Source organism: Miniopterus natalensis, chromosome 21, assembly GCF_054644295.1.
Source record: "Miniopterus natalensis isolate mMinNat1 chromosome 21, mMinNat1.hap1, whole genome shotgun sequence".
Taxonomy (NCBI): Eukaryota; Metazoa; Chordata; class Mammalia; order Chiroptera; family Miniopteridae; genus Miniopterus; species Miniopterus natalensis.
Window position 1 is genome coordinate 10,375,893 of NC_142101.1, and position 13,956 is coordinate 10,389,848.

Here is a 13,956-nt window from a genome sequence, read left to right on the forward strand (position 1 = left end):
TTAGTAATTAAAGTGAACTTTAACATCATGAGCCTAATTTTTCTTTTTTCCCCTTGAACTTATATAATTATCATTTGCTTTTTAAAATCAAACTAGCAAATGCAGAGGTTTAAAAATATCACATTTGCCAATATAATTGATGTGTTTGTATGAGGGGAGAGGTAGAAGTAAAAATTGATGCAGAGGGATGGAAATGGTTAACCCAAATTTATGGGTGAAAGCTATGGCAAGGGTTGTCGATTCATTATAGGGAAAGAACTTTCTGTTGAAATATGTACAATTATAGAAAGAACATGATCTGTCCTTAGAATTGTCCAAAGGGACTCAGGCATCAGAAGAGTGCCTTGAGATTGCTTCCAACCTTGAGATAATATCATTCTAGCCCAACTTAATTTGTCAATGTATTTTAAGTAGAATTTAAGTGTTATGGATAAACTTAGCAAATGCTAAACTGAAAGGAAGAAGGCAAGGGAGCTTTCAAAATAAAATTAAGGGACAAAACAATTTAAAATGAGACCTCCTGCTTAGACATTTATTACATATAATAATTTTGTGTTGGTGTTGCGTTTTAAACACCGTGATTGTATAATTATTATTTCCTGGTATTATCAAGTTGGATATTGTCATTTCATTCACGTATGTAAATCAAATGGGTTGAAACAATGAAGAACTAAGAAGGAAAGGAAATTAGGGCCCCTCCAATTTTTTCTGTCACTTAGTTTTAAAATTTTATTTAGCTTTAAAATGAATAACTTTTTGTAAATTGCTAATTTTTTGAAATGGGAAAGATCAGCTCTCACACAGTGAAAGCACTTGAATTTCAAATAGAACTTTCAGTAATTTTATTCTTTTTCTAGCTTTTTGGATAAAATCTTGGTGGTTTTTTCTTCTGTCTTGTCACTATACCTTTTGAACACAGATTAGATGATTTTTAAACATATTTTTTTATTAGAACATAGGAAATGCACATAGGTTTTCTAAGATTCTAGTACCTTGATTTTGATGGTACTAATTCCCAAAGTTCTATTCATCATATTTGGAGAAATACCAAATTTGAAAAGTTTCAAGCAAGTATAACCATTGCATGATACATGATTTTTAAAACTTGTTTTTGTAAATGAGAGGCTCACTGAGCCGAACTGTGTATTAATTCGTCTCTCTACAGGTTCTCAGTTATCCCAAAGGCTTGTAATTTCTTTACTTGGATTTATCTAATTGCATTTTCCAAATATGTTTATGTCTATAGAGAAGACAGATTGGAAAACAATTGTATAAAGGACAGTTTTAAGATACTATGCATGTTCATTATTTAATGATACATTAGAATAATTACACTTAAGTGTATGTTTTCCTTTTATGTTAAATCTATAGTTACAAATGCAAAATGTGCTTAGTTCCAGCTTGTGACCTTTACCAGACAACCTTTCCTAACTTAAATACATGCTATTGTGCATCATAAGACTGACATTATCTACAAAGCTTAGAGTGACTACTGGCTACTACCCCTAAATATCAATGATGTAGTCTATTCAAAGAGAGAAAAAAATTTTTAGATAAATTTTCTTAAATAAAATAGTAGCCAATAAAGTCTTTAAAGGGAAGTTTTATAATACAGAGTGTCTATTTAACCATAGCAATTTAAATGAGTAATAACATAGCTTAGCATTTTAATGAATAATTTTGCCTAGTTGAAATTGAGAGAATGCATTTTGGATGAGCAGTTGAAACTGTGGTTTTACATAATAAGTCATGGACACATTACCTAAATTCCTTAGTTATTTTAGGTAATCCATAATTTGAAATTGTTAGACTCAGCAATACCTGATGCGGCCTCCGCATCTAGACAGAATATTCTACCGAGTGGTCTCATAAAAGCAAGCGCCGGTCTTAGAAAAGCTTTATTGTATTTTATTCAAGTGACCTCTAGGGGGCACCGGAAGACCTGCCTGCGGCCTGGCCGGGCGGTTCCGCAGCCACTGATGCGGTTTCCCACTCTCACAGGTGTGCGGGGAAATGCGCTACCAGCTGAACAAAACCAAGCTGGAGACGGACGAGGCCGAGAGGGAGCAGAGAGAGTACAGGACGAAAACGAAAAGGGACCTTGAGAGGAAGGATGAGGTAAGAGGTGACACGAGCGAGCACCGGGGCTTGGATGCTCGGCCCCAAGTTGCTGTGCTTTTTTCCCCCCGAGTCATTTATTTCTCTCATATTGTTTCCACCTAATAGAACGATCCGGTTTGTGCTCTTACAAGAACTTCATTTATAGTTGCCTCAAATTATCACCTTTCACACGCAATGGTGAGAATACAACTGCATGCATATGAAATTCCAATCTGACAGGTCATAAATATACATTTGGATTATGTGTATCTATTACTTACAAAAGTAAAAAAAAAAAAATGTTCTAATGCACAGTTTGAACCTAAAATATACGAACATAAAGTTCTCGCAGGATGCCAACTTGAATCCAATTTTAAGTGAAAAAGTTTAAAATTTGTAAGATGGGATGAGTTGATATGTAAATATGTCAATCAAATTGATTGTTGGCAGCGTGAAACTAGTTTTAACCAAGATACCCAGGAATACGTTCGCTCAGGGTGCCTAAGTACAGTGAATTAGAAATGTTAGGGAGAAGACTCTGCCTACTTCAATTTCAATTTGAACAGATGTTTTTCATGTTATATGTTTATTGAGATCATATAGATGCCCCAATTTTAATCAACAGCATGGATAAAAAGTTTAGAGAAGCAGTTCTAATAGGCTGACCTTGATTTTCTGTTTTTATGTTACAACACAAACCACTGAAGACTTTCATTCTTTTTATTCCAGGAAAGCAGGTTGATAAATCTATTCAATTAAAATAAGACAAGTCTTAGTGTCAGTGTTTTAAAGAAATTGGTGCAATTTAAAAGCAGGTAGCCCTCAGTAAATTTTTTAAAAACATGTTTCCAGTTGAAAGCTTTTTATCGTATTTGCCAACATATTTTCCCTTTTGACCCGATCAACTCTCTACGACGTAAATACAACTGGGAAAAATATTGAAAATGAAAGTAATCATGAAACTTAGTATAAAAAGTTTTTCAAGTCATAATGGAAATCCCTGGCGTTAGATTAAAATCTAAACAAATAAAATCAAACTCTGCTTTTGTATCACTATATTCAAAGTGTTAGAGAATTTCATGTTTTCAGAATTCTCATTATTAACAGGCACAAATTATGGAACTATTTATTCCATCCAGTTGGGGGCGTGCCTGATAATGGAATCGAAAATCCTTTCTATCGGGGACTGAAGGTTAGGACTATCGGACCAAACACGGAACTTTCCTTTGCTGGTGTATTAGGATTTTTTTTTAAGTATCACGTTCGCATACTCACTAGCATTGTTATATACTTTTTATGTTATTCTATAGCATCTGCCAGCATAATGTTTTGGACTAACTGGGAAAACACAGCAAGGAAGAATTTCTGAGTTATTTCAAATCACATTATAAGGTCCCACAGAGAAAAAACACTTCAGGGAACAATAACATGATATCATCACTTGTAAATGAAAAAACGTGTATGTCTTTATAATTTTAGTCCTTTAGCATTATATCTCACATCTCTTTTTAATTAACCAGCACTGATGTGGAGGCTAAAGGTGCAGGATTTTAAAAGGAGCCCTTTTCACTTGAAAACACTTCCTGCTAAATAATGAAACATTAACAGTTGTATGATTTTTAGTGCTGTTTTTAGACAGAGATGTGCCTTTTCAGGAGATCAGAGAGTTAGGAACAAAACCTCTGAAGAGTCACAAGACGTTTGTGATGCGAGGCCCTTGTGACCGCTTCTCCTTGGACAGAATGTGAGGAAATCTTATAGGTAGTCTTTGTCACTGTTTTGCACCGAACAGACAGTTTCAGAAAAGAGAGCGGTGGTGTCTCGTTCCATGGATGACCTGGAGGAGCAAAGCAGCGATTGTTCTTTGGTCTTTCAGCCATGACCTGACCTTCTGTCTGCGAGGCCCAAGAGCTACTTGGCTTGGCCACCATCTGCACTCAAGAGAGAAATTTACATTTAACTTTTAGCAGCTGGGCATGTTGAGCATTTATCTGCCTTACTTCTAACAATATAAAGTGTGTTTAACTTTTTAACTCTTACAAATCGTGCAGTTGAGAACAACAGGAAGGTGATCTCTAGGTGTACAAACAAGGGTGTTCCTTGGAACACAGTCATTTCAGTCATATTTTTGCTAATCGGACCCCTTGGCACATCTCTAAAGTAGATGGGAAACTGAGACTGGAATGTGGTCAGAAGAAGGGCTTTTTTGATGTATCTAAATAGGGCAAATGGTCCACCACCAAAGTCATTTTCCCTGTGACCCAAGCCTTGACTGTGGCGTAATTAGGAAGAAAGGTTAGGAGAGTAAAAAGGCGATCTCTTCCTCCCACTTTCTCTCTCTCTTTTGTTTTTACTGTGTCAGGAATCCATGGGGGGATTACCCTTTGCATCAACCCCTATGTGCTCTTGAATTAGAGAGCCCCTGTCGACCTCACAGGCTGCTTCTTGCACACAAAAAAGACACTTGGTGTGGAGGACAATGAAAACATCTGTATCTTGATTTTTATTAGAAAATTTGTGTAAGCAACAGGTGCACACACACACATACCCCATCGTGGGAATTTAAAAACATATATGAAGATAAAGAGAATATTATAATGAATTCCCACTTTCCTTCAGCAGCAGCCTTCTGCCAGCTCTATTCCTCCATCTCACATTTCTCTCTCCTTTGTCTGTCTTCGTATCATCAACTTTGCCTTCTCCGTCTCCCTTCCTCTCTTCTTGTCTCTTCCTCCCCTTCTCTGGTGAAGTATTTAAGACACATCTCAGACCCTGTTGTTTCATCTATTAGCACTGCTCTGTGCATTTATGAAGTACTTTTTCATAATCACTCCGTCATGATCACACCTAAGAATATTAACAGTAATTCTATAGTATCATCTAATGCTCAACCCATACTCAAATGTCTTCTACCATCTCAACAACATTTGTTTTACACTTGGTTTTTTCAAATCAGAAGGGTAGGTATGTTAGAATGTTACAGCGTGGCCTTTTTAAATAGGAAATAAAGGGAAATAGTACAGAATTTCAACTTTCTTTGTTGTTTTATTAAACTTCATGCACAATCATTTGATTGTGCTTTATATTTATAAGGTGACATCACTTGAAAGGAATAGGAATCAGTCCTGTGGGAAGCTGGTCGAGGGGAATGGCTACACGCGGGCGCGCCAGTCGCCAGGCCCTGAAAGGAGCCCCTAGAGTCTGAAGCTCATGACACATAATGAATTTCAGAGCCTCACACCTTGGGAACTGAGGCTCAGGAATGCCGCAGGAAGCCCTTCATTCCCCGGGCACTGCAAAGGTTGCCGACTCTGAAATGAGTGGAATTCTCTTTGTCAGCTTCCATTTTGGTAGATGAATCTCAGAAGATGATTCTTTAGGGCCCTAGGCTTTGATCAGGGCCTCGTGCAAAATGAAAATACAGGGCCCTTTGTTCAAAAAGCAGGAAAAAGTGAGGTTCAAGGTAGAAAAAGATAAATGTTTTCCTTTCGTCTCTCACCTGACCCGTCGTGGTGTTTTCTGTTTGCTATTTAAGGTCGGGGTCCCTCCTGCACAGGGACGCTCATGGGAGAGTGCAGGCGACACACATTTCCAGCGACTGGGCCTGCACATGTGCCCCTGGCTTCTGGGTGCTCCCTGCCACCGGCCAAGGACATACAGACCACCCCAGTGGGAGCGGAGGGGGTCACTCTTACCAGCCCAAGGCGGTCAGACACACGACCCCCTAGAGATTGCACCCTCCAATGAGGACACACTCAGTCCCTGGATCAGGGGGACCAGCGGCTCCACACTGAGTCCCCTGGGTTTCCTGTGGTGCAGCCGCCCTGGGACAGGGATGGTCACCTTCGTGTCTTGCCCTGAGATGCCAGGAGGGTACACGCTCCACCCAACCTTCCCCAGCCTCACACCCAGGCTCCTGCCAGGGGCAAGGGACGAGAGAACAGATGTCACCCTGGGTGAGAACAACAAGGTCACAGGTCAGGGCGGGAAGAGGAGCTGGAGCGGAGCAGTGTTTGAGGACTGCCCCCTGGGCTGCTGAGGGACAGGGGAGAAACAAGAGCACACACAGAGCCTGGCTACATTGTTCCATCAGACTTCACTCAGAAACCCAAATTCCAGTACAAAATCCTTGAGGTTTTAGCCCTGGCCAGGGTGGCTCAGTCGGCCGAACACTGGCCAATGCACCGAGGGGTTGCAGGTTCGATTCCCAGTCGGGGGACATGCTTGGATTGAGGGCTCGGTCCCCAGTGGGAGGTATGCAGGAGGCAGCCGATCGATGTTTCTCTCTCCGTCTCCCCTCCTCTCTCTCTAAAAATCAGTGAAATCAAATCAAATCCTTAAGACTTTCAAGACGTCCACCACAGAGCATTAAATTGCAAGCACAGCTCACACGCCCATGAAGCGGCCGTGGCTGTGGGGCAGGCACACGATTGGGTGTCTAACGCACATGCATATACCCCACTGACAAATACAGACGTGGGTTGGCCACCGGTAGCCCAGGGCCCTGCTGCCCATTTGCACAGATCAAGTTGTGCTAGAGCCGCCCACACCCGTTTGTTAATGTGTTGTCTGTGGCTGCTTGGCCGCCACTAAGGCAGAGTTGAGGGGTCGAGGCAGAGACCACATCGCCCACAAGACTGAACTAGTTATTGTCTGACCCTTTCCAGAAAAAGTTTGCCAGCCCCGCCTGGAGGACAGCAATACAGCTGTGAAAGTTTCCCTTGCCTTATGAGAATGCGGAGCTCAGTGCCATGTACAGGTCATGTGTCACAGGAATGTGCGCCTGAAACCTACATGATCCTATTAAAAAGTCACCCCAGTAAATTTAATTTTAAAAACTACAGAAAATGTGGAACATAGAGTTAGATGTTAAATGATAACATCATGGCTTTCCAGTGTTTACTGTTCAGCAAATATGCCGCATCCCTGGTCTTTTAGTCATCTGATCACGTGGCCAACTGGGCAAAGGACGGGTTATAGTGTCATTGTCTGATTAGTGGCACGTGGCTTACTCATGGCTTCGATGGGAGTATAAATACTTTAAAAATGTATCTCTACTATTTTTTTTTAGATTGGTAACAAAAACTGTAGAGATAAGACTTTCTTACCAGCATGTGTAAGTTATAATTCTGGAGTTGTGGCTACTATTGAGTAGGAAGGATTGCAGTTCAAAATTACCCGAGTGGGGTAATCAAAGCAGGTATTTAAGGGTAGGGCGCATATACCAAAGAAATAGATGAGAAAATTTGGGCCAGAAAAACTAGGGCAAAAAAGGACTTGAGGTTTGCTCACATCTATGGCGCTGTGATTCAGAGATTTCCTAAGCTCAGCGGAATTAACCGGGTGGTGGGGGAAAGAGCATCTATGTTGCTTGGCTTTGTGGAAGGATGAGAGGAAGCCCAGCACGTCCTAAGAATAAGTCCTAAGAATAAGCCCTAGTGAAAGCCAGAGAACAGAAGTGATAAGTAAAAGCTGTACCTCTTTGCTCAGGGAGGCCCGGACTGTGCGCACTGTCTCCAAGGACAGGACAGATGCTCCCAAGGAGAAAGCCTGTTCTCGGCCTTCCCTGTGCAAAGACTAAGAGACCAAAGTGATTTCATCACAGGAGCCGGGAATAATAACGTTCTGCCAGTAGGAAGACTGGAGAGATTGTCCCAACAGAAAGCAGGGAACCAACTCCCCTGAAATGTCAGTTTTAAGTAGTAGCAGCACATGCGTCACCTGAACACCCCTGGGGTCCGCTGCCTTCTGTTTGATGCTGGAAACGTCCTAGGAATGTTTCACTGCCTCTGTGAAAGGGGCTGCTGGTGGTATTCGTCTTTTTCTACTTGTAATTTAGCCCCAACAGATTAAAGTAAAACCCCTTCCCGCTCTGTCCTCTGCCTTGTGTCTGTTTTCTGTCTTCTCCCTTCAGAAGGCTTTTGGGGGAATATACGGGCGTGATAGATGGCTTCTTGGGAGCTAGACTCCCGAGACTTCTCCAAGTACCACCTGCGGTCTCACTTCCATCTCTCAGAAATGACTGGGACAGGGGCCACTTGGGCATGGCGCTAGCACATGTAATCACTCGGGCCTGGTGATGACAGAGTTGCTCTCCAGTGTTCTTGACACCCTCTCGCTGCTGGAGGCTTAGCTCCTTCCTTTCCCCGCTCCGCACTCAGACATCAGCCCTTCCCGGAGGCTTGGCCGGCCCAGACCCGTGTCGCAGACCCCGTGGGGCCATAGCGAGGAGACCCAGGTCCTGCCCTTGGGGAGTTTATATTCTAGGCAAGGAGACAGAGCACACATTTGAACATGCCTTTAAAATACTTGCAAAGCTGCGTATCGACAAGTGCAAATTAATGTAGTGTGAACTTCATGCTGGCTACAGCCCACAAGAGGAGAGTCTGGTTTCGTGTGTGATGCAATAAAGCTTTTTTTTATAGCATCTTCCCTAAGTATGCCCTAAAGCATTGTTCAGCGTACTTAGAGAAATTTGTGTTCTTATCACAGCCTAGCCTCGAATCCTGAGAAAATTCTCCAGCCAGGCGTCTGTCTATCAATCGGCCTCTTTGTTCTTGCCCCGCATGACGCTTGAATGGGGGAAATAGGATTATGGAAATAATTCAAAACAGCTCCATCTAATAAAAGACGATTGAACTTATTCTTCTTCTAAAACACCATGTAAAGTTCATGCCTTCATTTTAATAAATCATAGTTATGTTGGTGCAGTCACAAAATTAGCAGTAAAAAGAATAAGTTTGATTTTTTTGTTGTTTTATGCAAAAAGTTGGAATCCCTGGGGCACTTGGCATTTACTTAGTCACTTTGTTCAGGATCTGGGCAGTGACTTTAGGTGGCAGACTGTGTAAACCTGGTTCATAGACGCACTTCATGTGCTTGACAAAGGAGCATTTGCTTTTCAGGCAAAGATGATAATGCTGTTCACCATAGTAATACAGTTTTAAAAATCAAATGTATAAAAGAAACTGTGTCTGACGATAGCAATGTAAGACTTAGGACCCCCCTCTATGGTGATGGGAGATTTGACTTTGGCTGGCGGGCACACAGATCCTGTAACATAGAAACCCACACCTGAAACCTATATGATCATATTAACCAATGTCACCCCAATAAAAAAAAGAAAAATGAAATAAAGTAAATAAATACATTTTACAAAGACTACTTAGGAGATAAGGGTGCAGAGAGGAAACAAAACAAGCCCTAATGGGATAAATATTTAGATAGAGACGTTTACCTTCAGATAGGAATGTAAAACTATAAACTGAAATCAGAATATTTTTGTTGCAAGGAAGGAAGGCATAAGATTCATCAACAACTGGCCTTAAAGAAATACAGTTTTTTCTGTTTTCAATTTCCTATTTTGGTCCTTACAGGTTTTTTGCTCTTTTGGCTTTAAAAGTTGGGCTCCGAAGGCCAGCCCGCCCACCTTCTAGAGTATCCTCTCGGGTGCCACGCTGCGTTTCTTTGAATGAGGGTCGGTGCGGGGCAGCAGGCCCAGAGGCGTTAGACTAGGACAGTAGATGCGCTTTTCTTACAGCCCAGAAGTATTAGTACCAATAGCCAGTGACACTATTACTAATTGCCACACATGCGTATGTCTAAAAACAATAGTAGTTGTAGAAACATAAGCACATTCACAGAAGCCAATAATTCTATCACCCGACAGAGCAAATGGTTTTCATTTTCCGTTGTACCTTCTACTTTTGTCCATATGCATATATGATATTTGCAAGTAGTAAACAGAGCCTAGATATAATTTTGGTCTTCACTTTTCTCACTTAACAATATCTTAAGTGCTTTTATGTGATGCTACTGATTCTTCATAGTGATCACTTTAACATGGCCATTCACATGTACATGAAAAGTGAGACTAAGTCACATTTTGAAGAGAACAGACACTGTTACAAATTCAGACTCCAAATTTAGAATCTTTTTACCCTAAACTTCACTTGTTGCTTTCATTCAACAACCATACACTGTACACACCATGCTGGCCTGGAGCGAATTTCTGTTCTTAAAGAAGGGATTATGTGAAACGGGTATGCAAATAATTGTATGTCAAAGAAAACATAGGAACGGTCATCAGCAAACTACAAAATGGTGGGGGACTGAGAAGAGGGAGAGGTGAGCCTGGCCGGGTAGCTCAGTCGGTTAGAGCATCATCCACATATGCCAAGGCTGCAGGTTCGATCCCCAGTCTAGCTCTAAATTCCTACGCTTCTAGAAACACAGGGAAAAATTTCCACCTCACTTAATTATGAATTAAGTGTTAATAAAATCATTAAAAATTGCATGAGTCTCAAGTGTCATTCCAAGTTTTCCAGCTATTCGCCCTGGTTTTATAAAGATGACACTTCCGTTAAGATTCTAAGGATGTCATATTACTGTCAGCAATTTTCGATCATGTTCTTTACATTATCATTAATAATAGAGCAATAAAAGCGTCTAGCCTTTTAAACAGTTGGACGGAATTACAAGACAGACATCGTTTTATGTGCCCCAAGAATGCAAGCCCTCCTCTGAATTCAGAATCAGGTTCTACTGGAAAGATTTTAGGCAACAGCAGTCTGTCCAAGGTAGTATGTTGGAGGAGAAGGCCAGCTTTCATGACACCTGTGGATAAGTATCCTCAGTAGTCAACGCCTCCCCCTTCGGTTCTACCTGGTGTTGCCGTCCCCACAGCCACGGGATGAGACACTGTGGCGCTTCTGGACCCAGATGGCCCAGAACATGCTTATATTACATTTTTGGCCTTTTAATTTTTTTTAATCATCAGAATGAAAAAAAAAATCTTAAATTCTCTTAGAGATTTCATATATTCCTGGCATGTTTCCCTGACCCTTGTTGGAGTCCAGCGTGAGACTGTCCTGGACAGAGATTCTAGAGATAACTGCAGGCTGCTCAGGACTACTGATAAATGGCAAGGTGTTTAGATTTCCACGTTCCTCTTTTTAAATTTTAGTTTTCAATTACCGTTGACATTCGTTATTATTTTGTGTTAGTGTCAGGTGTACAGCATAGTGGTTAGGCAATCGTATGCTTACAAAGTGATTCCTGCGACATTTCCAGCACCCAGCTGGCACCATACACAGTTATTACAATATTATTGACTATATTCCCTCTGCTGTGCTTTACAAGGTAATTTAACCCTTTTTGGTGTTAACATCTGTACTTAAGTGGATCAGTTACACTAACATTCAGTATATGGAAAATTCTTCTTTATGCACAATCTCTGTACCTACAACTAAAGTTCTAATATTCTCTGTCTCTCATAATAAATTAAGTAATAGCATTAGCCTGGCTTCACACATCATGAGTCAGGCTGTAGCTGAAAGTTTGCATCAAAGTACAAAGGGGTGCCTAGGTCTTCTTAGAGAGACTGGCAGGGAAAGGGGGAGGTAAAAACCTTTAGGGAGACCTTAAGAAGATGGGGGAGAAAGAATTGGTCCACTTGAAAGATTGTTCCATCATTGCAAGTGCTCTCTTTTCTTTTGGACCCTTCTGGCACTTGCTCAGAATTTTCTGCATAGAAATCTGAATTCACTCATACCAGGAGGTAATGGTCATACCCTAATTTGAATTAACAACTTTAGGGTATCATTTTCAACTTGTCTCTCTACACTTAAGTTTACCATAGAATAATAGAGCTGGGTCAGTGCTTCTTCCCTAATTTCCTGAAGGCCCACTATGTGTATAGTGATTGGAGCCATAGAAGTTTCTATAATGAGAACCCAGATAGGTTTTAGTTTAAAGAGGAGTTAAGACATTGGATGGATCAAATATTTATATCTATATTTAAAAATCATGTACCTGATAAGAGACTTGTAACTGTGATTTTTAAGTTTTGCTTACAATTTTATAATAAAAACACAACTCAATTTTTTTTTTTTAAAAAGGCAAAAGTCTTATAGGTATTTCTCCAAAGAAGACGTACAGACAGTGAATAAACATGTGAAAAGATGCTCATCATCATTAGCTATCAGAAAAATAACAAATCCTAACCAAAATGAGATGCTACTTCATACCTACTAGGATGGCTAAAATAGAAAATAGGTAATAACAAGTGTTGGCAAGAATGTGGACAAATTGGAGTCTCTCAGGTTTATGTCACAAGTGGGTTTGATCTGCACATGATTGATGTCCTCATTGAGATCAGTGGTTTAAACAGTACAGCCCTGGGACCTGAAGCTGAAGACCACCTGTAGCTTCATATTTTCTACCTTCCACGTTTTCTTTTTAGACTGATGTGCTGTTTTCCTGTTTAAAAACCAGGCCATTTGCTTTCTTTGAAACAATTCCAGTCAAATGGTTATCAGTGGAAGTGCTGGGGGCAGGGTCTTGACGATATATGGAGAAAAAGAATTTTCTGAGACTCGCATTTTTATTTGTGTGGAATTATGCCTCTGGGTTTCCAAAGTCCCATTTCCCTTAATCCAGTTCTGGAAGATGTGCAGTTGGGGATTCAGCTGAGGTAAAAGCAAAGCCAGTGTCCAAAGTTTCCATTACATGTTGGAATTGGGTCCGGTTTAGCATCAGGCTAGTTGCAGTCAGGAGCCAGGAAAGCAAGAGCACAAGAGAGCTAACTCCTTTATTTAGGAGACCAAATATCCCAAATCTTCTTATGCCCGCAGTGGCCACACCTACTCTGGCCAATGGCCTGTTCCCAGGTGTGACTGACAGGCAAGTGCCTCCCCTATTTCACTCAGACTTTCCTGGGCATGCGTCTAGCAATAGACCAGTGGCTACCTGGGGAGAGCTAAACCGCAGCTTCTCGGCAAAGCTGCATAAATGACATGTGTATACTATTTGGCCTTCCCTTTGCTCCTTTCCTTTTATTAATAACTAGGTTAAGTTGTAACAGTATCAAAATCAAAAGACATTTACTTTTGTACCTACTACGTACAGGTAGTGTGCTTAGGTGGCACTGAGCCATATGCCAGACGATTACATTGATGGCAAGTAATGAAGAAATTAGGCATGGGTGGCTAAGAAATCAGAGTGCTTGTACATAAGGAGTCGATCTGTAGTTGGCAGGACTTAAACCCGTGTTAGGAAACTCCCGATGGAAAGGGGATGGGCCTGCCTGAAACTTCAGTTTTTTCATCTAAACCTGGATAAATGGACTAAATTGAAAATTTGAGGAATTAGAATCTGTAAAATTATGTTTTGGGATTTCTTTGATTCATGCTATTGAATAAATCCCTTTAAAAGTGTCAAAAAATTATGTTGTACACCTAGAATTAATACAATCTTATAGGTCCGTTATATCTCAAAAAATGTGTTCAGTCCTAGTCATTACCCTGTATTTACCTGTTCTACACCTATTTTATTCTTCTTTATGAAAATGAGTGAAAGCAAAAATTTGTTTTCTGATTGTCACAGCATATAAATTCAGTAATTCCCATGAAAGTGCTTCCTAAACTATGAAAAGCTATTTAATACACAGAACTGTCATGATTGGATAGGTGCTCAATAAATCGGATAGATGTATTTACTTCCTTGCATATGAATGCTGTTAATTTAAAAGAACTATACTCAAAATATTTATTAACTAAAGCGTCTACTTTACTTTGGATGCTTCTTTCCAAAATTAGTTAGAACTCACAGGCTATTTTTGAGTTAAAGCAAAGTTCGATAAATTCCTAAGTTCCACAAATAGAACTTACAGAAATATTTATATAATCCACAGCTGAAAGGAATTTTCTAAAAACTCCCCATAAGGTGAGATCACGTTCGCCATGTCTCAGTACAGAAGGTTTTTTTCCCCCAATCAGTTATGCCTCTAAAAATAAACCTAGCTTTGTTGTTGAAATTTGCTATTTCTCCCTCACATAAGAACATCTCATTAATTTT

At 40.5% G+C, this 13,956-nt stretch overlaps 1 protein-coding gene across 1 annotated transcript in view; it reads left to right on the forward strand.

Annotated features, from left to right (window-relative positions):
- Nucleotides 1-13,956, forward strand: part of SDCCAG8 (SHH signaling and ciliogenesis regulator SDCCAG8) — a 155,362-nt gene that overhangs the window by 45,055 nt on the left and 96,351 nt on the right. The window contains exon 12 of the mRNA XM_087828849.1: nt 2,002-2,118. Within this exon, the coding sequence (XP_087684975.1) occupies nt 2,002-2,118 (117 nt within the window). The remainder of the gene's footprint in view (nt 1-2,001; nt 2,119-13,956) is intronic.